Genomic DNA, 26,478 nt, shown 5'->3' with positions numbered 1-26,478 from the left:
GTTTGGGTAGTATGATATTCATACATGCTATGGCAAGCAGGGACAGAACATGTGGGTGACAGTACCTTTGACATGTGTAGGATCTCTCACCCAGGGGCTTCCGAGCGCTCCTGATCAGCATGCACTTACCTGGAATGGCTGCCCAAAGTGCAGACTCTTAAGCAAGGGTGCCACTCCGTGGTAGAGTGTTTGCCTAGCATGTGTGAGGCCCTGATCCTTCTCCCAGACCTGCAGTAAAGGAGAACACACTCTGGGACTCTTATCTGACATCTCCTGTCTTGGCATCAGAGTCTGGTGTCTGCTGATGGAATACCCTTTCAGCAGGTCTCCATAATTGACTCTCTGGATGTTTAGAAAATATTCATATATATTAAGGTGTTGTCTAGAATCTTAAAATGTTAATCAATTTTTATTTTCTCCCTTTCAATGAATTCTAATAGACACAGGACTCCTGCTTGAGTCTGAGCAAGGGCACATCTATAATAAGTAAGTAAGAGACTTTTAAAATAAGTAGATGTATTTTGTTGGGTACTGTATTCACTTGAATATATTTTATTTATTGCTTTCTCTCAGATTTAATGAATTCCCAACAAACCTCCTTATACATCCCAACAGACTGGACTTTTCAATACAAATTCAAAATGTGATAGCAACCATAGAAAAATATATAAGTAAGTACTTGAAAAGGCTTAGTACCTTCTTTGAAAATCCTTTTTAAATTGATTATTATGTGATGCTCTTAGTCTGTAATATATAAGGCAGTTATAAATAAGATACCATGAATTCCAGTGTTTAGGATCAAGCAATGTTAATTTGGAATTATTTGAAGGGGTGTGTGTGTGTGTGTGTGTGTGTATGTGTGTGTGTACACATATGGTGTTAGAGTTTGCTAAAGGAACAGAACTGATGGAATGAGTTTGTGTGTATATACATATGTGTGTGTACATATCCATATCTGTGCACACACACACACACACACACACACACACACACACACACGAGAGAGAGAGAGAGAGAGAGAAAGAGAGAGAGAGAGAGAGAGAGAGAGAGAGAGAGAGAGAGAGAGGAGGATTTATTAGAGTGGTAGTCCAACAATGGCTTTGTCCCAGTGGTGGTTGTCCAGTCCATGAGACTGGATGTCCCAGAAGCTCCAGTTGATTGTTGAAGTCCCAGAGAAGTTCTAGTCTTCAGTTTCTGTTAGTATCCCAAAGAAGTAGGTTCTAATACCAATGAAGGACTGCCTCAGGAACAGGATAGATGAACTTGCCAATGAGAGTGAGGGCAAGCAAGCAAAAGAGCAAAAGCTTCCTTCTCCCATGTCCTTCTATGTGGGCTGTCACTAGGAGGTGTGGCCCAGATTTAGGGTGGGTCTTCCCATTTCAAATGATCGGGTCAAGCAAATCCCTCACAGGTGTGTCTAGCTGCTTGGCTTTAATAGATGATAGACTATAGATGTAGTCAAATTGACAACCAAGATTAGCCTGCATGCATATAAACAAAATGTATAAAAGATAAGAATAGGGCAAGCAGCTCAAGGCTTAAGTATTTGAATTTTGTTTCATAGCATTACAAAGATCTTGTTTCCACCTTGAATAAATTTTAAATGAGTATTTTCAGCTATGTGTAATAATTTGAGATTACATGGCAGTGACTTCCTTGGCCAAAGAATTTGTTCATTTCTCACAATAAGTTTTAGGAAAAAAATTAAACTAGTAGGACCCTTAGCAACTCATTTGTCATATGACATATTTTTGCTAAGTACAGGCAGCTATAGATCTATGCCATTGCCTTCTAGCTTTTATCACTGCAGACTTGTTTCCGCCCAGGGATTTATCACCTGGAATTAACTACTGTATAGAAATTATAGACATGTATCATTCTGTACTAACGTTTCTTAAGTTTAAGGTAGGGAGACTAAGTGTGGAGAAGTAGGCCCCCTGTCTGTCTTTCTAGAGATAAATTCCTTTTGCCACTTAGATTTCCTTTCCTTCTTTTATTTTGAGGTCTTTGTTTCCTGGGTTAAAACATCTGACCACTTCCATGGCTTTTTTTCCTCAATACACAGTGTTTTTGTCATTTGATTTGTTTTTGAAATCTTCATTATAAAATAATGTGAGGCTTCTATGAAAGTCACCACATAGTAGAGCATCCTTGCATGCTCTTCACATGCCCCCCCACCCTGTGCTGTGATCGTCCAAACCGCACAACCAACTGTACAGTAGTGCTAATGAAATGACAAAATTCAGCCACTTCACGGAGGTCAGTTTTCCATTCCAGGATCCAGAGTCCACAGAGTCCACACACAGTTCCACACTGCACTTGTCTCCTCAGTCTTCTGACCTATGATAGCTCCTTTTCTTGGGATTTTTTTTAATGCACTAGTTAGTTATCCCATAAAGACACGTCAGTTTGGTTTGTCTGCCCCATGAGATGATGCATTTGGGGCTGGGATGTGTAATAGTTGGGCATCCCCATGAGATGATGCATTTGGGGCTGGGATGTTGTAATAGTTGGGCATCCCCATGAGATGATGCATTTGGGGCTGGGATGTTGTAATAGTTGGGCATCCTTTCACTGTCTGAGGTCAGTAGCACACGAGGCTGCACGTCTTGTTGCTAATCACAAGTTCTGGGCTAAGGTGGACCTGGGGAGAGTTATAAGATAATACAAACATTGTATTTGTGCTGAAAAATACACCCATTAATTTTAGCATTCATCAGTGGGAAATCCTGCATCAGTTAACTGTGACTTCCCAAAAGGAGTGTCTGTTCCTCTAATTCCTCACACATTTGTCACTCAGGATTTTTCTATAAGGAATAGTCGTTACTCCATCTTCTGTTTACATATCTGTGAAGCATGAATAATAAAAACCCAGAAACAAATATTAGGGTTCAAGCTGAAGATCAGAGAAGCAAAACAAACCAAGCCACCAGAGAGCTCTTATCTCTATCAAGGCTGGGGAGATCCTGTCCTCAACGTGGCTGGAGACTAATTCCCTAAGACTGAACGCCAGCGCTGAGATCCTGCTCTGTCTCATATACCTCTCTAGTGCTGGGATTAAAGGTGTGGGCCACCACCACAACTAGCTTCTATGGCTAGCAGTATAGCTGCTGGGGTTAAAGATGTATAGCAACTCTATGGCTGTGGCTAGCTTTACATTTTAATCGCCATGCAAGATTTATTAAATCAGAAACAATATATCACCACATATGTGTGCCATAGGTTCAATTGTATTTGAATTCTCAGATTATATTTTCAGTGTAGCAGAATTACTTTATATTCTTACCTGTGGTGCATGGCGCTTTCTGGGTTTTCCTAGCCTTTGCCCATGTCATATTGCCAACCTTTAAAAAGTTCCTCTCTCCATTTCAATGGGGAGGTAGTAATACCACATTTTGGTGATTTCTGTTTCACTAGGACTTGATAGATGGTTCATTTTCCCTTATCCCAGTTATCATCTGTATGTTTTGTCAATGTTTACTGGCTGCTGTGTGTGAGAGATCTTTTAAGTGTGCTAGGTCAAATCTGTTACCAGCTGTAAGATTTGCAAAGACTTTCCCCCCTTTGCCTTAGCTCTCATTTTCACTAATAAAGCTAAACTACTTGGTAATATAAATTCCCAACATATCAATTTATTTCTACCATGCATGTTATGCTTTTGGTTTTGTGTCCAGAACTTCCTTAATCCAGGGTCCCACTATTTTCTCCTAGGAGTCATCCATTATGTACTCTGGAGTTAATTGTGTAAGCTGTAAAGTATATATCGAAGTTTCCTTTCTTTGTTGGGGGTGAAGGGAAAGGTCCACAGACATCTAAACTGTCAACTCCTTCCCAGTAGCTGCCTTGCCCTTGTATACTCAGAACAGTATAACACTTTCCACACAAAAGACAATATTCCCAGGTTTTACTTTGTGTGGCTGCTCCTACCACGACTCATTATCTGTAACAGTTCCTTCTGTTTATAATGCTAAATGCAAACCTTTGCACATGTCTGTGAATCCCTCCGTCAATACAGAGTAATGTCTGCCCATTAATCAAGTCTCTGTCAGTTTTGAACAGGACTAAATGCTGTGGCTACTTTTCAAGTGTGGCTTCTGAAAGACTCCTGGAAATACTAATTCTTCAATGCTGTGTTCCAGCCACCATCACGCCTCTTCACCAAGACCCTCGCCTCTCCAACATCATTGATTTGGTTTCAGCCCCGGATTTACCTAATAAGACAAAAAATGTATCCAAATACAAGAAGCTGATTCGATGGCCAGATTTCCATATCCTCTTTGAAACAGATGCTAACTACCAAAACAAAGTAAGTTTCAAGATATCATGTCTTGGAAGTGGGTGGTAAGGGAGCAGAACCCCACTGAAATTATTCTATGAACGTGATGTGTGGGAAGCTTCAGAGCATCCTAATCCATGGCAACGGGAGCGTCATCCCAGTGGGACTCTACATCATCTCCCCCCCCACACCCGTCTGAGCTCTACTTACCCTAGTTTTCCAAACCTCCACTGTGGAAGTGAGTTTTCATCCCTATGGTTCTTTTGTGACTTTGGCTTGCCAATATGTTGGCTCACCATTTCCCAGTCCTTCCCTTGCCACCTAACTATATATTTTTGTCCAAATTGACAGTAGAATATCATTACCTCAGCTTGTGTCTGGATTCTATGCTGTCCAAAACAACTATGTCTTAAGAACCAGGTGAAGCTGTGAATACATAGGACTAGCTTTCTCTGAGGCTATCTCAAGAGAGACACTTCAAAATCTTGTGACAAGCAGTGAAACAGATGGCTGGTCTCTGTAATACATAGTTCAATTAACACCTTGATTACAAAACTAAATATCTGTGTAAGCTTTACATAAAAGTCAAGTGTTAGTTGCCTTCATTTCTTGGTCTTGTTTTCAGCATATTTCAATATTTAATTCCAGCTCCAAACAGAATGACTTGCACAAGGACCATTATTTAACAGAAACTATCAGTTTGCCAAACTATGCATTTCCACTCCTATCATGAAAGTTTTGAGTAGCATTTTCATTCCCAGATTATGACTGTGCTGACGACTGTATCATTGTCATTTCCCAGATTGTGAGTGTGCTGACTATTGTATCATTGTCATTCCCAGATTGTGAGTGTGCTGATGACTATATCATTGTCATTCACAGATTGTGAGTCTGCTGGCGATTATTGGCAATTCAATGGGCCTGGTTAGCGATTACAGCTGCAGGTTTTTAAAGTACTGTTACATGGTAGAAAAGGCCAAAGTCATGAGTATGAAACTGCCATTCATGGGGATGTTAACATCAACAGAGTTTAAAACTATAATACATAAATTCAGAAACTACCTAAAACAGATTGTGACTATGTCCATCGAGATGCGCCTTGGAATTTTTTGTGTGAAAAGTTTGGATTATCAATTAGCATGCTTACCGTATGTTGACAGCATTATAGAAATGAGCTACAACCTGTTACGCTGTGCAATTGAGGAACATAATACAAACCTATTGGAAGTAAGTCTTTAAACCTGTCCTTTTCCGTAAGATTAACTGTAAGATACACACTCAAAAATATGCAGAAGTGTTATCCTCAGAGAACCTGAAAGTAGTGTGATTACATTTGCTTTTGTTTTTCACCTTTGTCTGTGTGTGTGCATTCACACATACAAGTGTGACTGGCAAGTGCTCTGTGGCACAAGTGTGGCAGTCAGAGAACAACTTCAGTGTTAGCTTGTCTTCCTCCTTGTTAGAGAAATCGTGTCTCCTGATTGTAGCATAAACCAGGCCCTTGGGCTTCTGGGAATTCTTCTGTCTCCACTGGATCTGGCCCTGGGAACCCTGGGATTATGGACATGCTGCTGTGTCTGGTTTTACAGTTTGTGGAGAGGCAAGCTTGAGCCCTCAGACTACATGGCAAGTGCTTTACCCAACTCGGCCATCTCCCCAGCACCTACCTGAGAACTGTCTGTAACCACACTGCAAGCTGCGGCTTCCCGTGTCGTTTTTCCACCCCTCCCCCATTTTGCCTTTTTAACAATGCATCACTATCTGGCATTATTTTAGATGTTCCTTTGTTCATCATCCTCTTAGTTAGAACATAAGATCCACCATACTATGGAGTGTCTGTGGTAAATCTTGGATCGCTGATGAGTGTTCAGTGTGAATTCAGGCTGCCATTGGGGGTAGTTCTCTTATGGGACAAATTTCTAAGACCATGGTCATTTGAAGCTTCTGTGGAAAACTTCGAGCATGTAAACGCCTGGGAGCACCCCAAATTTAAGTTTCTAGGACAAATATGGATCCTTGTATGCCAGCCATTGTCTATACCAGCATCCTCACTAATGCCCTCGACCTGCTTAAAAACTGGAATCTATGATAACAGCTGTCATCTTCTCTTTATTTAGCCAGACCACCAATACTTCTTAAACCTAAAGTTAGTGCTGTGCCTCTGCAATATAACGGTGAGAAGGTGGCATTGTTCTTGCGCAGACAGAGTCTTAATGTAGCATAAAATCTCATCAGAAGTATCTAACAGAGCCTGGGTGGACCAGGAATCGTTTTAAAAATGCTAATTACTAAAGGAGAAGTGCCAGTAGTGGAGAAGCACTGGGCTGACCATCAGGCTGACCATTGCAGGCGATTGTTAATGTAACTGGGTTCAGGTACATATGACCCCCTCCCACCACCACAACCACCAAAAGAAATGAACCGCGGTTTACACATGTTAGAAGTAATCCCTCTGTCAGAGAGTAGTATTACAGCGAGACAGCCTAAGTTTACTTTGAGACTCCACAAAGTCACAGAGAGTACTGGATGCTTGGGGCTCACTGGGCCTTCCCCTAGGCACCTCTGACATCAAATGCCTCTTCTAGGCAGCAGGGCAGAAGAAGGCAGCGTGCCCACTCTGGGTCTAGGAAGTTGGGCAGTAAAATGTATTCATAGAGTTACCTTCCTAAGAGTTTCCCCACACCATCTCACATTTTAACTTCAATTATTCACTACTGAAAAATAATATTTATTACTTTTTTGAGACTTTCAGGCAATGTATTTTGACCATATTCATCTCCTTCCCCAATTCCTCCCAGGTCTACCCCCACGTCCTACCTACCCAAGTTTGCGCTGCCTTTCTGTCTCTTTTTTAAGCCCCTCAAATCTAATCTATGTTGGTCAGCTACTCAAGTGTAGAGCCTATTCCGGAGTGTAGTTGAGCTACCAGGGGTCAGACCATTGAAGAAAACTGACTCTCCCTCTCCCGGAAGCTATCAAATGCCAATAGCTCCCTCGTGGGGGTGGGACTTCCTGTCCATCTCCCCTCTCCATGCTGGGATTTGGTCCGGCTCGAGCTTTCACAGGTCTTGTGAGGGCTGTTACAATTGCTGTGCGTCCATATGTACAACTTCCCTGTTGTGTCCAGAAAAGACTGTTCCCCTGAGTTCACCAACTCTGCCCCCTCTTCATCAACAATCCCTGAAGTTTGGAGGGGAGGATTGTGAATAGGTGTCCCATTTAGGGCCAGGCATCCCACCGTTTCTTACTCTCTGCACCTTAGCCAGCCATGGGTCTCTGCTAACTGCCATCTATTGCAAGAAGAAGCCTCTCGGATTAGGGTTGAATCACGATTCTGTAACTTTACCATCATTCTGATCTTAGACTAACTTGAGATTCAGTTCCTTGTCTGATTTGCAAACACACTCTCTCAATAAGGTGGGGCCGTGTAGGAGAACCTGGGATATGAATGGTCAGAATGATGGTGTGCCCCCCCCAATATTCCAGCCCCACTCTTGTAATCCCCATCATACTTATTTATTTCAAGTTATCCATAGAATGTCTTGCCTGTCTTATACCATTTATTTTACATGTGAAACATAGTCAAGCCCTTTCTGCTCATGGTAGAGGGATTTAGTAGTGTCAGTGTTCTAGCAGTTAGCAAACACTTAGAATTATGTGCCCTTTGTATATTAATGTTTTCGGAAATTACATCTGTAGAAGTCAGAATTCCAAGATTCAAACAATATGTTCTAAAACAGTGAAATTATTGCATACTTATCATTGGCACGTCAATACTTTCAGATCTTAGACTCATCACTGCACAAACTGGATTCTGAGCCTGTGGAAGTAGGGGAATTTGTGGATCACTTTAATTTTTTGGAAGATATTTCCTCGAGTTTATCTCAATTAGAGAAAGATTTCTCCACAATTTCTCAGCTGTATTCTGTTGTGAGGCATTACCAGATCGAAATTTCTGAAGACCAGAATGCCATCTACAGAATCCTTTTCATGAAGTTAAATCATCTAAAAACAGCTATAAGGATACTTGCCAGCAATAAAGAAATCACCCTAACTAAATTCAGGAACAGTTTGGATGTATATATTGTTGGTTTAAGAGTGGAGGTCAGCAAGTTAAAAGATAAAGTAAGTGCTTTTTATGTTTTTATTAGGTTTTTCATCTCAGTCTTCTGTAATGCTATGTGTGTAAATACTCATTGTCTATGGGATCCCAGTTAAATAATTTAATCCAAATGTATTTGCCCTGTGTGGTGCTTTGATTGAGAAATGCCCATATTGGAACACTCAGTCTCCAGCTAGTGGCCCTGTCTAGGGTGGTTAAGAAGGTGTGGCATTGCTGGAAGAAGTATGTCACTGGGGGTGGACTTTCAGAGTAAAACCCTCACATGATACTGGTTTGCCTTCTCTGCATCCTGAGAGAACTTGAGGGTGCAGCTCTCTGCTCTGGCTGCCATGCCTGATCCTTGTAGTCACTGCTTTCCTGCTGCGATAGGTTTTTATCCCAAACTCTTCTGTAAGTTAGTTGCCTTGGTCATGGTGTTTTATCCCAGCAATGGAAAAGAAGCTAACACACCCTGGGATTCCCAAATAGAGTTTTGATGATTTGTGAAGTTTAATGGGACATAAGATCACAAAACTCCCCCCCCTTTTTTTTCCGCTCTACCCGGAATTTAGCATTTTCTTTAGCTATGCGGATGAATGTATTAAACACGGTAGCAAAGTTCTTCAACAACAGAATAAAAGGGAGCAACAAAAAGCAGACTCTCTGAAAATTGTTCTAGGCTCTTGAGTCAGGTGGTAATATTCCAATTCCATTCACTTTATCATGTCAAAAAGTAGGTTATTTGCTAGAGGTGGTGCCAGCAAGACATGGTTGTGTTCTGGGTAGTCTTGCCTCTTTGAGTATTTTTCCTCTGGGTTTTAGATCAGAAACCCCGCCCTGCTGTGTGCCAGTACTTCAGTTTCAAAAGCCAAGGACATGATCAATTCCTACATAGCGAAAACTGAAAACCTGACTGAGAAAGTGAAAACATACGCAAGCTACCAGAACTATTTTGACGAGTCCCAGGCGCACATGCACACTCTTAACATAGAGGAGATGTCTCAGATTGTGCTGTCGGAGCTCTCCGAAATTGAGTGTGACCTGATGCTCAAGAAGCTGTTATGGGAGGCACAGGAAGAGTGGGTGACGCTTTTCTGGGAATGGAAGAGATGCAGTCTCCAGAGCATCGATGTAAACTTAGTGAGGAGTAACGTCGCCAAGTGGCTGCACATAATCGTTGTCCTGGAAAAAGGTACCGTGCACTGCACTCCTCCAAGCTTCCTACCCGCCAAAGGCAAAACGACATCTGCAGAGAGACAGTTAAACGAATTTAAGTAGAGATCATTCACTAAAGCAAGAAACAGTTTAAAGCCTTGGGTCTCCGGAGGGATGGATAACCACAAGTAATTATGAATAGTTTGGTATCTTTTAAAGGTTGGTTTCATGAGCTGGGTGGTGATAATGCACACCTTTGGTCCCAGCACTCAGGAGGCAGAGGCAGGTGGATCTATGTGAGTTTGAGGCCAGCCTGGTCTCCAGAGCAGATGCCAGGACAGCCAAGACTGTTACACAGAGAAACATTGTCTCAAACACACGCACGCACGCACGCACGCACGCACGCACGCACGCACGCACGCACATGCACGCAGGCAAAGTTGGCTTCATGGGTAGATGTCCAGATATTTCAGAATCAGTTTTGACTCCCAGGGTTTGTGAGCTTGAGATATCTTGATGCTAAGATCCTGCCTGCAGAATTGTTTCCTGAATTCTATATCTGATGCTTATAACATCCTTTGGGCAGTGGGAAAAACACCTCAAGTCATTCTGTGACATTGGCCTGTGATAACCATCACTTTTGAGGTGGTGCCTACACAGACACGCTGCCCTGTGACAGCATTCTCTGTGTTTAACGTGGACAAGATTGTCTTTGCTTTTTGTTAAGTCTCCCTTGTCACTCACTACACCTCAAGCTAGAAACCATTCTCTAGAAGGGCCATCGAAACATTTTAGCTTGCTTGCTGTTAAATTGTACAACCTAGGGCTGTAGCTCCACTATGGAGCATGCGCTTTAGAGGACAAAGGCCTGTGTTTCAATCCCCAACAGCACAGAAGCAAAGGAACAAGTGTACACTGTATTACACAATAAATGTCACTGTCACAATGGGGCTGTGTGGAGCGTGGAGCCTCCACACAGTGGAGTGCCTGCAATCCCAGCACTTAGGAGACTGAGGCAGGAGGTTCATAAATTCAAGACCAACCTAAATTACATGATAAGATCCTGTTCCAGAAAAACATCTCAACAAGCAAACAAACAAACAAACAAAAATCCACGTGTGTGTGTGTGTGTGTGTGTGTGTGTGTGTGTGTGTGTGTGTGTGTGTGTGATGTATATTCCTGTGAGGGAAAGAAGTCTGGGAAACCTGGTGCTAGGTGCCTTCCAAGCACTACATTTCCCAAGACAACTTGGGTCTGTTCCACTTGGTGTTTAGCCATTTATCTGGATAATTATTTTCTTATATTTCAATCCTTAATTGATGTTATAACTGTTTGGCATCAGTAAGGCTTCATTGTTCTATAATGAAGATTAACAAGTGATAAAACGGCATTATATTGATTAGCAAATTTTAAGGAAAAATTCTCATCTTCTCAGTTCATTTGGTTAAAAAGATATGAACATATCATTAGTCTACCAAATTCCTGGTATTTATAGGTTTGCCTAAAAATGATATGGTAGCACACCTCAAGCAGTCAGTGATGGACTTCAAGCAGGAACTTCCTATCATCACAGCACTGGGAAACTCTTGTCTCAAGCCACGGCACTGGGAGGCTCTTCGGGAGCTTACCGGAAAGTCGATTTCTCTTGATAAAAACCTCTCAGTAGACAAACTGCTAGCTCTCAAGGTAAGTAAAAATAGTTGACAAGAACATGCTGAATCATGAGGGGTTAGTTTTAATTACAGGCAAGGAAGCCTACAAGGAACATACATTAGAAAACAGGGAGGTGGGCGGAGTGTCTGGGATAGCCAGGAGTCCCTGACAGACTGTTATATTTGGGGGGAGGGGGCTTCGTTTTAGCTTTATTACTGAGGCGACTAGAGAACAGTAACCCTGGCTTTTGTATGTGACAAACGTCATTCTTTATCATGCCAATTCTTACACAGATTACATTTTATAGGTCTAGAAATGTCAAATGCACTGTGGCTCATCTTATACATAGTGAAAATATATTAAGAACGTATTGGGACAGTCTTACAAATAACAATATTTTGTTTTAAAAGCCAAATTAGCAACAGTTTGATTTCCCACAAAGCTCTATTATATAGGGCTCTAGATATGTCTTGGTTTGTAGAGAGCCTGCCTAGCATTTAGGAACTCTGGGTTCTATTCCTAAGACCATGTAAACCAACCTGGAATATGGTGTGTGCCTGTAATCTCAGCCCTCAGGAGGTAGAGGCAGACTGAGGATCAGAAGTTTGAGGCCATTCTTAAATGTAAACCCTACCTGAGGCCAGCCTGGTCTATGCAAAATCATTTCTCAAAAAATAGCAAAGCGAATAAGATCTATATGATGTAAATGTAGAGACTTTATGCTCGAAGGTTACAGGAGATGATAATTCATTAAAGGCAGTAGCATCCTTCTAAAACTGTCCCAGTATCACAGCATTTGAAAACCCACCTCTTTGCCTATCAAGCTTTGATCATAAAGACTCAACAGGACTAGATTCAGGTGGCTCAGACTTTGTCTTACACATTGTATCTACATTTTATTTTTAGCCATCTCAAAGTATAGTTGGAGGAAAAGTTTTTCTGTAGCATAAAACTTTTAGCTAGTTCTGGGGCTTTAAAATCTATGTTGCCTGAATGATAGATGTTTGATGAGGAACAAAATCGAACCCGAGATAGGTTATTAACTGGTAATTTTTGGGGAATATATACTCATACAAGGAATCAGTAACCAGATTTGGCACTCAGAGAAGTCCAGTCCCAGATGCTTCCAGGAGCTAGCTGAACTCTGAGAGAGAGAGAGAGAGAGAGAGAGAGAGAGAGAGAGAGAGAGAGAGAGAGAGAGAGAGAGAGAGAGAGAGAGAGAGCCACCTCCCATCCTCTCTCTTGTCCTACCCTCTACGTACCTGTAACCACGCCCAAATGGGCATGGTCAGCAGTACAGGTAACCAGGGTCTCTCCCTTCAGATGTTAAAGAGCAAGCCTCTTTCACACTGCTGCTGTTTAAGGCCACAAACACTCCCTGTCAACCCGAGCCCTCTGTGTCATCTTTGGAAACACATAACAAATGGTGCAAGTTCATCTTCTCTTGGTTCATAGCACCTGCTGTGCTGCATTAGCAAACAGAGATTAAGCCTCATTCTTTTTTTATCATTTTTATTTAAATTAGAAACAATCTTATTTTATATATCAATCCCAGTTCCCTCTCCCTCCCCTCCTCCCATGCCTCCCACCGACCCCCATCCCATCCCTTTCCTCTCCATAGAAAGGGTGAGGCCTTCCATGGGGGATCTTCAAAGTCTGTCACATCATTTGGAGCAGGGCCTAGACCCTCCCCCATGTGTCTAGGCTAAGAGAATATCCCTCTATATGGAATGGGTTCCCAATGTCCATTCAGACACTAGTGATAAATACTGATCCATTACCAGAGGCACCATAGACCCAGGTCTTCTAACTGACACCCACGTTCAGGGACCCTAGTTCTATCCTATGTTGGTTTCCCAGCTATCAGTCCCGGGTCCATGAGCTCCCCCTTGTTCAGGTCAACTGTTTCTGTGGGTTTCACCAGCCTGGTCTTGACCCCTTTGCTCATCACTCCTCCCTCTATTAAGCCTCATTCTTTAGCCCCGTGGAGATTATATGTGTAAGAGTAGTGGTAGATTCAGTTTTGTAATAAGGGATAGAAACAGTAATCCCAGGTAGTTCATTTGAAAGGTGGAACTGAGAAGTTCTCTGAGTCTCTAGAATGGGAGTGAATCTAAAGATTTTCTACCAGGATCTTATGGGAACCTGCAGTCAATGCATGTGGAAGAAAGCTTGTATATCTTACCAATGCATAAAAACAAAACAAAACAAAAACCAACCAAAACACCCTTAGTCTTTGGTTAATGTAGCAAAGAAAAAGAAGCTATAGAAATCTGGGTTCATTGGGTTGCTTTCTCTTGGGTGATGCTCTAAGAAATGTAGGAAGTAAAAGCTTGTTGGAAAGTAGCAAGGCCATAGGCATTGGTGTGGAGGGAATGGAGTTGGAAGAGATGGCACTGGCCGCACATACATGAGGAGAACGCAGGCCCTTGTCCCTGCCAGCGATGAGATGAAGAAGACATTGCAGTTGAGCATGAAGCATGTGGCCCAAGTGACTCAACAGAGCTCTGTCATAACTCAGGCCCCGTGGTCTACCTCACCAGCGTCAGAGCTGTGGCTCTGCACACCTCTCAAGAAATGGGTTTAAGTCTCCCATGTTAGATGCTTTGGGAATTGTTGGCTCCTCTGGATATTAAATGACTTCTTCATTTCAGCTGCTTCCATATGGAAAGAAAATAAGTGAAATATCGATCGCAGCCATAAATGAGGCTGCTCTTGAGAAAATGATGTTTAAGATCATCGAGCTCTGGAACACATCTCCTCTGCATTTGGTGCTTCACCACACAGAGGGTTACTCCATCCTTATCATCTCATCCATCGATGACACCATAGCCCAGCTGGAGGACTCCCAGGCCATCCTCGCCACAATCAAAGCGTCTTCCTATATGACGCCAATTGAGGTAGACGCTGTGGAGATGATTTGGGAATGTTTTCATTTTCTGCAGCCTACCAGGTTCACTGTGCTTTCTGCAAACTCATATTTGATTTCAATTATTTGAGCTTTTCATGTTTATATAGAAGATGGAATATTTAATAATGTGAACACTAAAAATAATTTTTATACAAGTAATCATTAGTTATCCATGAGGAAATATCAAAGTTTAATTTGGATGGGCAAGATAAATTTATATATATATATATATATATATATATATATATATATATATCCACAAAATATGACTTTTACCAGTTTCTCATAACTCATAACTGGCAGCCCTGCATCCAATAACTTAACTAAAATTAATTTTCAAGCTTTAAGAAACTTAATCAGGTGTGTACTGATAGGCTCTTCCATAACAAAATTAATATAATTGTTATATGGATGTGTCCCTCTGTACAGATTAGAGAGAGTCATAGAAAGGTCTGTGCAAATGGAATTCATATTTGTAAATATGCGAACACTTAAGGGAACATGTCGTTTAGATGGGCCTTAGAGAAAAAAACAATGTATGGGAGGAAGAGAAGAAAGCAAATGGATTATAGTAACACAAAAATTGTGATTAAGAGAATAACAGAAAAAAATAAGATTCACAAAAAAATGAGATACAAATAATTTTAAGATTTTAACTTTGGAAATGAGCAGCAAGAACAGATCATATGTCCAACCTGGTTACAGTTGTGAAAATGCACAAAATGCCTTTACTAAAATAAAAATTCATTAGGAAGTTGTAAACTGGGCATATTTGAAAAGACTAAAGAACTCACACATCCAGGAAGAACTACTTCTAAATAAGATGAATTTGAAGGACTTGTTACCATCCTGCCCAAAAAACTTAACCAAATCAGAAGAATAGATAGATAGATAGATAGATAGATAGATAGATAGATAGAGATATGTGTACATATAGTCTGCATGTTACATGAGTTAATTTTATGTATGTGTGCAAGTCTTAACAAAAAGATTTGTTTCTCATATAATGTATGAGAAAATTAGATGAGCAAGACATCTGAAAACTAAAGACTGAATAGAGCCAGGTTTATTTGCGTTTATGGTTGTGTTATGTCAGTGACCACTGATTGCCTCACTTCAGTTTCTATTATGTGATTCTTAGTAATTTCATGCATTTAGATTGTTATATTCAGGTTTTTTTCCTCTTGTAGGATCTTGTGACTGAATGGCATCAGAACTTGAACCTCTTCTCTTTAACCATTGAGGAATGGATGAAATGTCAGAGAGACTGGCTTTATCTTGAGCCAATCTTTAATTCTTCAGAAATGCAAAAGTAAGAAAATAAATTTTAAAAAAAGTCATGTGCAGGTGAAAGAAAGAAAGGAAGGAAGGAAGGAAGGAAGGAAGGAAGGAAGAAATACACAGGGGGATTTAACCTTCCGGAAATGATCTCTCTGATGAATGAACACCAACTGTGGTTTGAGTGTGAAAAGTCATGTGATTGGATACAATCACATCCAGTTATTTGTGGGAAGACTGAGGAACCTTTAGGAGGAAATGGGTAGTTGACTGTGAACATTGAGTGTTCACAGCCTGCGGCACTTCCTGTCTGCGGATCCCACGTGAGCAGCTGGCCTCCTGCTCCAGCTACCATACCTTCCCCTCGTGGTAGACCAAAATAACCCTTCCTCCCTGAATTGCTTCTGGCCAAGTGATGACGGACACATACAGGGATGAACTGTTAGACCATTGTTACTTTCTTACCCATAGACTACTACAAGGGTCATCTTCCTTTTGAAAACATAGTTCCCTTGATTGCTAAAATAAAGTTATAAAAACTGAGCTGCATCGATCGGAACATTACAGACACATGTTATGTGTCTCTTTAGTTCTGGGCGATTAGTGCGGTTCTGACGTTAGTAAGAAATATGCTTCTCCATGGCGTTCATACATAAATGAGAAATTCCCACTCTGCACCAGCTGGAGTAGCGGGACTTGGCATGCGATAAGGGTCCCATTCTCTTCCTTCATCCACAGCGCTCCAACTAATTGACTTCTAGCTTCTTAAAAGTGCTTAATCTTGAGAGTGTTCAAATGGAGACAAAGGAGGTATCCAGGAAGAATTTACAGTCTACATGGCTGCTGTAGACACGCGGAGGGGCAGCCACCCATCACAGCAGGAGCAAATGGCAGGAGCCTTGTCCCTCATGGTGCTAGAACTGGGAACAGAGACCTAAGTTCATTCTATGAGGGCCCATCTCCTACATGTTTTACTACTTCCCAGTGTCAGGGGCTGGGGGCACGCTGGCTTTGGGGACACATTCAAGTTGCAGACTGGAGACACAGACAGCTTTTACTTATCTTTATATAGAATTTCTGTGTATCTGTTGTCTGCTATACATTAAGCAAAATCTTGATAAATGATAATTGTATTTCACCCTGTTTTTCTTGAAATACATACTGCTTATAAAAATAGATACAATGGCTAATCAAGTAAATTTGTCTTATAAATTCAGCAAAATTATCTGATAAATTCAACAATAGGGTAGGCTTTCACTGAAGCACTCTCAGAATTATTCACATTTATTTTTATCTTTAAAGACAGCTGCCTACAGAAACAAGACTTTTCTCCCAGGTGCTTATCATGTGGAGAGAAATAACGGGGAGAGTGCTGAACAAACTCAACGCTTTGCACATAACTGTCACTACAAGGATCATCGACGTTCTGAAAATCTGCAATGGACACCTTGAAAACATAAAGAAAAGTCTGGAGGTAAGCAAGCTACAGCAGACCCCAAGTGCCGCGGTACCGTGGTGCATCAGGGCAGACTTTCCTCTCTGTGTCCCTGCCAGCAGCTTTTCTAACTCTCACTGCCATTTTTGTTTTAATGAAAGTACTAGCAAAAGAGAAAAAGATGGGTGGACCAGTCAAATGAGCCTCGAGAGAAGCACCACGCTTTTCCATACAGCAACATTTTTTTTTTAAGCCAAGAAGAGCAGTAGCCCTCCCACAAGCTTCGTGCATTTGAAGCACCTGAACTGGCCTGGAGAGAGCTCTTACTTAACACTTAATGAAGGCTAACGACTGTATTAGTCCTGCCTTTATTAAGGTGGTAAGTACTGCAGAAGCTGGGGCAGGATGATTGACATTTGTGAGCTGGCCGGAAATCACAAAACAGAGCTGGGAACTAGAGGCGTCCCCATAGAAGGACATCGTGCTCAGGCTCAATGCTCACCCACCCGTAAGACACTTAAGTGGACATTGTCAACTGTGGGTACAATCCCTGGCCCATGATTTTCCTTCTCCTGGTTTCCATTACTTGTAGCCAGCTGTGATTTGAAGATCTTAACTAGGAAGCCCTAGAAATGATTGATGAGTCTCTGATCATGAACCAGTCTGCACAGTGATAACGTCTCCATCCTGTTCAGGCCGTCAGTCACCCCTTTGTCCAGAGGGCCTGCCTCCCGCATACCGAACAACTCACTGCTCCCTCACTTACTAGATCTACTGCCATAGTTTCTCAATGTTGTCGCCAAGATTCCAGGCTTCCAGAAAGGTCTCTTTCTATGCATAAGAGTGGCTGGCTTCTGTATTGGGGTCCTGATAGAGCATTGTGGTCCCAGCTAAAGGGTGAGTGGTTACGTATGAAACCGCCAGGAAGCATCATGGGTAAAGAAGAGGCGTGATGAGCTGATCCTTAAGAGGTGTTGATAAGAGTGGATGGGGCTGGGGGGCGGACACAAAGGGAAATACAGGGTTGCTAAGCAATGGAACAAATGTGAGATGATACAGGTAAGAACGGGGCTTTGGAAAATGCCGCGTAACATAAAGACTGACATGTTCCCAAAATGTTTGGAAGGGGCAATTGCAGCATGTGAGGATACTGAGAGACGAGTAGAAAACCTGAGTCAATAAACTGTCTTCTCAGGAATTCAGAGAAGGCAAGTGCATGGGCAGAGAGAGAGCAGAGGGGGGAGAGGATTCCCTGTGTCTTTGTAATGAGAGAAAATTCATTGGCAGCAGAGGCCTTCTACGAGGTAGAGACTGAAGACATGGGGGAGGAACGAGGGAAATGACGCCGTAGGCCACACCCACCCTGTGACAAAAGATAAGACTGGAAAGATGAATGAGCTGTAGCATGGGTTGAGAAGCGTGGGGGACTGGGTGGAGTAGAGCCTGAGATCATTTGTAGAAATGATGTGCCCTCTGTGGGGATGACAAACAGGCCAGAAAGCTGCAAGCTTGGGAGAGGAGGGAGGCGTGCTGGCGATACTTGTGCTCAGCCGTCACATGGTGGTGACGGTAGAGGCGCCGTGTGGCAGGGCAGAGCTCTGCTGTTGGCTTGCTTCTGCTTTCATTTCCCTTTCCTTTAGTGTTGCCTTACTAAGAAGTGCTTCAGCTTTCATGGAGCTTGAGCTACCATCTGGCTGGATCTAGTGTGCACCGCACCTTTAATACTGCAGGCCAGGTGAAGGTATGATCCCCAGGGCGGTCGGACACGTGCCCTCAGCAGCATTTCTTTTGGCTTTGGACAGGATTACCTTGACGCTAAAAGAATGATTTTCCCAAGATTCTACTTTCTCAGCAACGCTGAACTTCTTCATATTCTAGCTAACAGCACAAACCCCAATTCCGTGCAGGTAAACAGCATTGTCCCCTCTCGGTATCATGTCCTCTCTCTGTCGGGGCTTTACTGTGTGACTGATGGGCGTGTTCTGGTTTGCAGCCTCATCTTTCGAAATGCTTTGAAAACGTGAAGCACGTGCTGCTATGGAAACACGAAGTTGGCCCTCCGTCTGTGAAGATGCTCATCTCGGCGGAAGGAGAGGGCCTGGTGCTGCCCAAGTATGAGGAGCACGGCGACCCCACACTTAGGCTCTTAGAGCCACTGTTTCTTCCAGATGGTGTCCTCGTGTGAACACAGGCTCCCCCACCTCACCACAGCGGGCTCTCTGCTCACTTTCACTTTAACGTAAAGTTGGAACAAAGAACTGCCCAACCCTGGGCACTAATTCACACTAGCTTTTGCCCCACGGGAATCTGACTTTTCAGATAGACCCGGAATGTGCTCTGTGGGATCTGTGGGCATTGTTCTGACCCCGGTTTCACCGTGGTGGGTTCCCAGGCAAGCGCCGCAAGCCAAGGCCTTCTGCCTCACTAATCCCGTTTGCCAGCCTCAGAGGGTCCTCCAGCCCCCAGCAGCTGGTTTCTGAGGAAAAGCAATGCCATGCCCAAGCTCTCCTACCCAACAAAGCCCCCAGCCCAATTTAGGTATTGGAAAATTCCAAAAATACCTTTACTTTTTTTTTTTTAATTTACATGCCTGCATGTGTATCTGTGTGATGCCAGTGCTCTTAACTGCTGAGTATCTTATAATACAATTTATCTCTCACACATTCTATGTTATCTGAAATCTAATTATATTCCTACTTTTGATATCAGAATTCCCTAAAGAAATGTGTTTTACTGCATGGTTTTCCAAGTAAAAAAAAATTGGTAAAAACTAGAATGTACAGTCTTACAGTTCTTTGCCCCAAAAGTAATGTGTGTGTCAAGAACTTAACTTACAAGTTTTTCAAAGAAAGAAAGTATTATAGTAATTTTGATAATATTTTTTAACAAATTATAGGAAAATCCGAGTAAGAACTGCTGTGGAGCAGTGGATGGTGAATGTGGAGAAAAGCATGTTCGATGTGCTGAAAAAGTGAGTACAGGATTTAAACCCTGAAATTATACATACTGTGCGTGCTGCATGTGTACTGTGTGCGTGCTGCGTGTGCACTGTGTGTGTGTGCTGCGTGTGCACCGTGTGTGTGCTGCGTGTGCACCGTGTGTGTGTGCTGCGTGTGCACCGTGTGTGTGTGCTGCGTGTGCACCGTGTGTGTGTGCTGCGTGTGCACCGTGTGTGTGCTGCGTGTGCACCGTGTGTGTGTGCTGCGTGTGCACCGTGTGTGTGTGCTGCGTGTGCACCGTGTGTGTGCTGCGTGTGCACCTGTGTGTGTGTGTGCTGCGTGTGCACTGTGCACTGTGTGTGTGCGTGTGCACCGTGTGTGTGTGCTGCGTGTGCACCGTGTGTGTGCTGCGTGTGCACCGTGTGTGTGCTGCGTGTGCACTGTGTGTGTGTGCTGTGTGTGTGTGTGTGCTGCGTGTGCACCGTGTGTGTGTGCTGCGTGTGTGTGTGCTGCTGCGTGTACTGTGTGTGTGTGTGTGTGCGTGCACTGTGTGTGTGCTGCGTGTGCACCGTGTGTGTGTGCTGCGTGTGCACCGTGTGTGTGCTGCGTGTGCACTGTGTGTGTGTGCTGCGTGTGTACCGTGTGTGTGCTGCGTGTGCACCGTGTGTGTGTGCTGCATGTGCATCACGTGTGTGCTGCGTGTACATCGTGTGTGCACTGTGTGTGTGCATCGTAGGTGTGTGTGCTGTGTGTGTGCACTGTGTGTGTGTGCTGTGTGTGCATTGTATGTGTATGCTGTGTATACATTGTGTGCTGTGTATGCATTGTGTGTGTTGTTTGAGTGTTGTATTTGTATGTGTTATGTGGGCCGTTGTGTGTGTGTGTGTGTGTGTGTGTGTGTGTGTGTGTCTCTGTGTGTGTGTGTGTGTCTCTGTGTGTGTGTGTGTGTCTCTGTGTGTGTGTGTGTCTGTGTGTGTGTGTGTGTGTCTGTGTGTGTGTGTGTGTCTGTGTGTGTGTGTGTGTGTGTGTGTGTGTGTGTGTGTGTGTGTGTGTGTGTGTGTGTGTCTGTGTGTGTGTGTGTGTGTGTGTGTCTGTGTGTGTGTGTGTGTCTGTGTGTGCTTGGGCATCAAATATCAGCCAAGACATGACTCAAGCCAGTTCCAGTCTGCTTTCAAAAGCGTCGGGCTCACTACTTTGTGTCTCTGTTGCACTTTTACTCCCTCACACTGTTGAGTAGGTTTAGACCTGGAGGTGAGCAGTGCTGGAGACCCGACACGGAACCTTGTGCACTAGGCGAGCATTGCTGAGGGACAGCCTTTGCTTGGTGTCTTCAATATTCTCTTTTGTTTATTACTCTGTGATTGCCATCTACGTTCAGGGAAGAAAGTACCCCAGAGTATAGGCTTCTAAAAATAGTTTGACTAGAGCAGTTGTGTTACGTTTTCAAATTGTTGTTAAAAACCTTTTTCATGCAATATATTTGAATCCTATTCCTTCCCCTCCCAGCTCTTCCCCACCTGGCTCCCAGCTGCATGTTCTTCCTCTCTCTGTATGGAAGCGCTGCCTTAACTCTTGCTATTTACTAATCTTTGGAGAATGTGTTGTCTTTCCCTTGCCTCTGTTTCCATCCCAGATGATATTGACAGGGTAGAAACCAGAAAGATGTAATGCCCCCAGTAAAAACTATTTTTTTTTCTTCATTTCTATTTTTTATTAGTTCAAATTAGGAACCAGCCTGCTTATATGTCAATCCCTTCTCCCTCCCCCTTCCCCTCCCCTCCTCCAACCCATCCCCAACCCCCGAAGTGCCCCCCACTCCATCCACCCTCCACTCCCCAGGCAGGGTAGGACCCTCGACGGGGCTCCCCAAAGTCCACCACATCATCCTGGGCCGGGCCTAGGCCCCTCCCCCATGTGTCCAGGCCGAGAGAGCATCCCTTCACGTGGGATGGGCTCTCAAAGTCCTTTCTTGCACCTGGGAAAAATACTGATCCACTACCAGGGTCCCCCTAGAGTGTGGAGGCCTCCTCATTGACATCCATGTTCAGGGGTCAGGATCAGTTCTGTACTGGCCTCCCAGACAGCAGTCTGGGGTCCATGTGCTCCCCCTTGTACAGGCCAACTCTTTCTGTGGGTTTCAGCAACCTGGTAACAACCCCTTCGATCTTCATTCCTCCCTCTCTGTAACAGGTTCCAGAGTTCAGTTCAGTTCAGTGTATATCTGTGGGTGTCTGCCTCTGATCCCATCAGCCGTTGGATGAGGGCTCTAGGATGGCATAAAAAGTAGTCATCAGTCTCATTATAGGGGAAGGGCATTTAGGGTATCCTCTCCACCATTGCCTAGATTGTCAGTTCGTGTCATCCTTGTAGGTCTCTGGAAATCTCCCTAGTACCAGATCTCTCCTCAGACCTATAATGGCTCCCTCTAATATGGTATCTCTCATCCTGCTCGCCTCTATTCTTCCCCCAACTCAACATTTCTGCTACTCCATTTCCTCCTGTCCCCTCCTCTTCTTCTCCTCCCATTCTGGAATCTCCCTCTCCCCTACCCTCATGCTCCCAATAGGCTCAGGAGTTCCTGCCCCTTCCCATTCTCTGGGGTCCATGCATTTTTCCCTTAGAGTCCTTCTTGTTTCCTAGTTTCTTTGGTGAAGAGGATTGTAGGCTGGTAATCCTTTGCTCTATGTCTAAAATTCATATGTGAGTACATACCATGCTTGTCTTTTTGTGACTGTGTTACCTCACTCAGGATGGTTTCTTCTAGTTCCATCCATTTGCCTATGAATTTCAAGATGTCATTGCTTTTTTCTGCTGAGTAGTACTCCATTGTATAAATGTACCACATTTTCTCTATCCATTCTTCAGCTGAGGGGCATCTAGGTTGCTTCCAGGTTCTGGCCATTACAAACAATGCTGCTATGAACATGGTTGAACAGATGTCCTTGTTGTATGGACGTGCATTATTGGGGTATATGCCCAAGAGAGGAATTGCTGGATCTTGAGGTAGACTGATTCCCATTTTTCTTAGCAACTGCCATACTGATTTCCAAAGTGGTCTTACAAGTTTGCACTCCCACCAGCAATGGAGGAGTGTTCCTTTTTCTCCACATCCTCTCCAGCATAGATTGTCATTGGTGTTTTTTGATTTTAGCCATTCTGGCCAGTGTAAGAGGGTATCTCAGAGTTGTTTTGAGTTGCATTTCTCTGATGGCCAAGGATTTTGAGCACTTTCTTAAATGTCTTTCAGCCAATTCAGATTCCTCTGTTGAGAATTCTCTATTTACTTCTGCACCCCACTTTTTTTTTCAAGACAGGGTTTCTCTGTGGCTTTGGAGGCTGTCCTGGAACTAGCTCTTGTAGACCAGGCTGGTCTCGAACTCACAGAGATCCGCCTGCCTCTGCCTCCCGAGGGCTGGGATTAAAGGCGTGCACCACCAACGCCTGGCACACCCCTCTTTTTAATTTTATTGTTTGGTGGTTTTGGTGGCTAGCTTCTTGAGTTCATTGTATATTTTGGAAATCAGCCCTCTGTCAGATGTGGGGTTGGTGAAGATCTTTTCCCAGTCTGTGGGCTGTTTTGCCTTACTGACTGTGTCCTTTGCCTTACAGAAGCTTCTCAGTTTCAGGAGGTCCCATTTATTATTTGTAGATCTCAATGTCTGTGCTACTGGTGTAATGTTCAGGAAGCAGTCTCCTATGCCAATTCGTTCAAGGGTATCCCTCACTTTCTTTTCTAGAAGATTCAGTGTGGCTGGATTTATGTTGAGATCTTTGATCCATTTTGACTTAAGTTTTGTGCAGGGCGATAGGCTTGGGTCTATCTGTAGTCTTCTACATGTCCGCATCCAGTTATGCCAACACCATTTGTTGAAGATGTTCTCTTTGTCCCAGCGTATATATTTGGATTGTTTGTCAAAAATCAGGTGTTTGTAGGTGTGTGAGTTAATATCATGGTTTTCAACTCTATTCTATTGGTCTATCTGTCTATTTTTGTGCCAACACCAAGCTGGTTTCAGGACTATAGCTCTGTAATAGAGCTTGAAGTCAGGGATGGTGATGCCTCCAGAAGATCCTCTATTATACAGGGTTGTTTTGGCTATCCTGGGTCTTTTGTTTCTCCATATAAAGTTGAGAATTGTTCTTTCAAGATCACTCAAGAATTGTGTTGGGATTTTGATGGGGATTGCGTTGAATCTGTAGATTACTTTTGGCAAGATTGCCATTTTTATTATGTTGATTCTACCTATCCAAGAGCATGGGAGATCTTTCCATTTTCTGGTATCATCTTTAAAGACTCAAAGTTCTTACTGTACAGTTCTTACTATCTTTCACTTTTTTGGTTAGTTTTACCCCAAGATATTTTATGCTGCTTGTGGATATTGTGAAGGGTGATGTTTCTCTGATTTCTTTCTCATTGCATTTATCATCTGTATATAGTTGGGCTACTGATTTTTTGAGTTAATTTTGTATCCTGCTACTTTGCTGAAGGTGTTTATCAGGTCTAGGAGTTCCCTGGTAGAGTTTTTCAGGTCACTTATGTAGACTATCATATCATCTGCAAATAGTGAAAGTTTGACTTCTTCCTTTCCAATTTGTATCCCTTTGATCTCCTTTTCTTGTCTTATTGCTTTAGCTAGAACTTCAAGTACAACATAGAAGAGATATGGAGAGAGTGTTCAGCCTTGTCTTGTTCCTGATTTTGGAGGAATCGCTTTGAGTTTCTCTCCATTTAGTTTGATGTTGGCTGTTGGTTTGGTGTATATTGCTTTTATTATGTTTAGATATGTTCCTGTTATTCCTGTTCTCTCCAAGATCTTTATCATGAAGAGATGTTGTCAAAGGTTTTTTCAACATCTAGAGTTTGTTTATATGGTGGATTACATTGATGGATTTTTGTATGTTGAACCATCCTTACATCCCTGGATGAAGCCTATTTGATCATAGTGGATGATTTTTCTGATGTGTTCTTGGATTCAATTCGCCAGTATTTTGTTGAATATTTTTGCATCGATGTTCATGAGGGACCTTCTGGCTTTCAAAGTTTCCATTGAGAAGTCAGGTGTGATTCTGATAGGTCTCCCTTTATATGTTACTTGGCCTTTTTCCTTTGATGCTCTTAATATTTTCTCTTCATTCTGTAGGTTTGATGTTTTGATTATTATGTGTTGAGGGGAATTCTTTTTGTGGTCCTGTCTGTTTGGTGTTCTGTAAGCTTCTTGTTCTTTCATAGGCATATCCTTCAGTAGGTTGGGGAAGTTTACTTCTATGATTTTGTTGAATATGTTTTCTGTACCTTTGAGCTGTATATCTTCATCTTCTTCTATACCTATTATTCTTAGGTTCGGTCTTTTCACGATGACTATATTTCCTGGATATTTTGTGTTAGGGATTTGTTGGACTTGTGATTTTCTTTGGTCGATGACTGTATATCCTCTAGCGAGTCTTCCACAACTGAGAAGATTTTCTCTTCCATCTCTTGAATTCTGTTGGTTATACTCTCATCTTTAGTTCCTGATCGTTTATCCAGCCTTTCTATTTCCAGCATCCCCACGTTCTGTCTTTTCTTTATTGTGTCTATTTCAGCTTTCATGTCTTGAACTGTTTTGAGTGCTTCCGTCACTTGTTTGGTTGTTTTTTCTTGGCTTTCTTTAGATTCTTTAAGAGATTTGTTTACTTCTTGAATTTTTTGGTTGGTCTTTTCCTCCATTTCATGTAATTTTTTGCTTGTTTTTTCTTCTATTTCTTTAAGGGATTTTCTTGTTTCCTCTTTAAAGGTCTCTATCATCTTCCTAAGATAATTTTTGAGGTCCATCTCTTCTTCATCCTCTGTGTTGAGATTTTCAGATCTTGCTGGTGTGGAGTCCCTAGATTCTGGTGGCGTCATATTGGTCTTTCTGTTGTTGAGTGTGTTCTTATACTGTTGTCTTCCCATCTCTTCTTCCAGTGGGTGCAGGTCTGGGTCTCTCTATCTCCTCTTGTCACCCGTTGGTGTGTGGGGGCCAAGACTTCAATGTCTGCAGCTCTGGATGGTCTTGCCTCTCCTGGTAGTCGCCTCACTAAGTAGGTATCTGGCCTCGGTAGGGGTCAGACCGGGCACAGGGGGAAGGAAGAGTGAGGTGTTTCCAGACTCAGGGAGCTCCTCCTCCCTGCCTGGGCGGTTCCACTCTAAGCAGGCCCAGGCCCAGAGAGATCCGGGGTGAATGGACTTTGGGCAGGAGTAGGGCAGGAGCAGAGGGTACACTCACTTTGGTAGGGGTCAGGCTGGCCAGTAAAAACTATTTTTGAACACAGCCTTTTTAGCTTTTTACCCCTGATAACATTATAATTCAAGACTGATATACTCTTCTGTTAAGCCAATATATATTTCTACCAATCCAGACACTGACCGGTAAAGGGAACCCTAAAGACTACATCACTCATGGGTGCCTGTTCAGATTAAAATGGCAGCAGGGTTAATGCTTCATCATTAAGTAGCATCATCAATGAGCATGAATGGATAACATAAATGTATCTTTTGGGTTTATAGATTTCTGATCCAAGGTATTGAAGACTGGGACTTCCAGACTTTTTCCGATTGGGTACTATCACATCCAGGACAAGTTGTCCTCACTGTGGTGAGTGGATGCCCCCTGGCGTCATGAGAGGGATGAGTGTGTGGATGCAGTTCTGAGAAAGTAAAAATATGACAATGAGCTATTATGAAAGGTACCGATACATCCTGGTTAGTTT

At 42.9% G+C, this 26,478-nt stretch overlaps 1 protein-coding gene across 1 annotated transcript in view; it reads left to right on the top strand.

The window, feature by feature from the left end:
• Dnah14 (dynein axonemal heavy chain 14) overlaps positions 1–26,478 on the top strand; it is a 197,374-nt gene that overhangs the window by 23,465 nt on the left and 147,431 nt on the right. Inside the window, 14 exon segments of the mRNA XM_035445296.1 lie at positions 441–486; positions 574–671; positions 4,140–4,306; positions 5,159–5,503; positions 8,060–8,401; positions 9,201–9,570; positions 11,029–11,219; positions 13,841–14,086; positions 15,288–15,409; positions 16,678–16,849; positions 18,613–18,717; positions 18,804–18,922; positions 19,707–19,781; positions 26,276–26,363. Of these exon segments, the coding sequence (XP_035301187.1) occupies positions 441–486; positions 574–671; positions 4,140–4,306; positions 5,159–5,503; positions 8,060–8,401; positions 9,201–9,570; positions 11,029–11,219; positions 13,841–14,086; positions 15,288–15,409; positions 16,678–16,849; positions 18,613–18,717; positions 18,804–18,922; positions 19,707–19,781; positions 26,276–26,363 (2,486 nt within the window).

Source organism: Cricetulus griseus, chromosome 5 (genome assembly GCF_003668045.3).
Source record: "Cricetulus griseus strain 17A/GY chromosome 5, alternate assembly CriGri-PICRH-1.0, whole genome shotgun sequence".
NCBI lineage: Eukaryota > Metazoa > Chordata > Mammalia > Rodentia > Cricetidae > Cricetulus > Cricetulus griseus.
The sequence above is the reverse complement of the archived record's forward strand: the minus strand, read 5'-3'. Positions and strand labels throughout refer to the sequence as shown.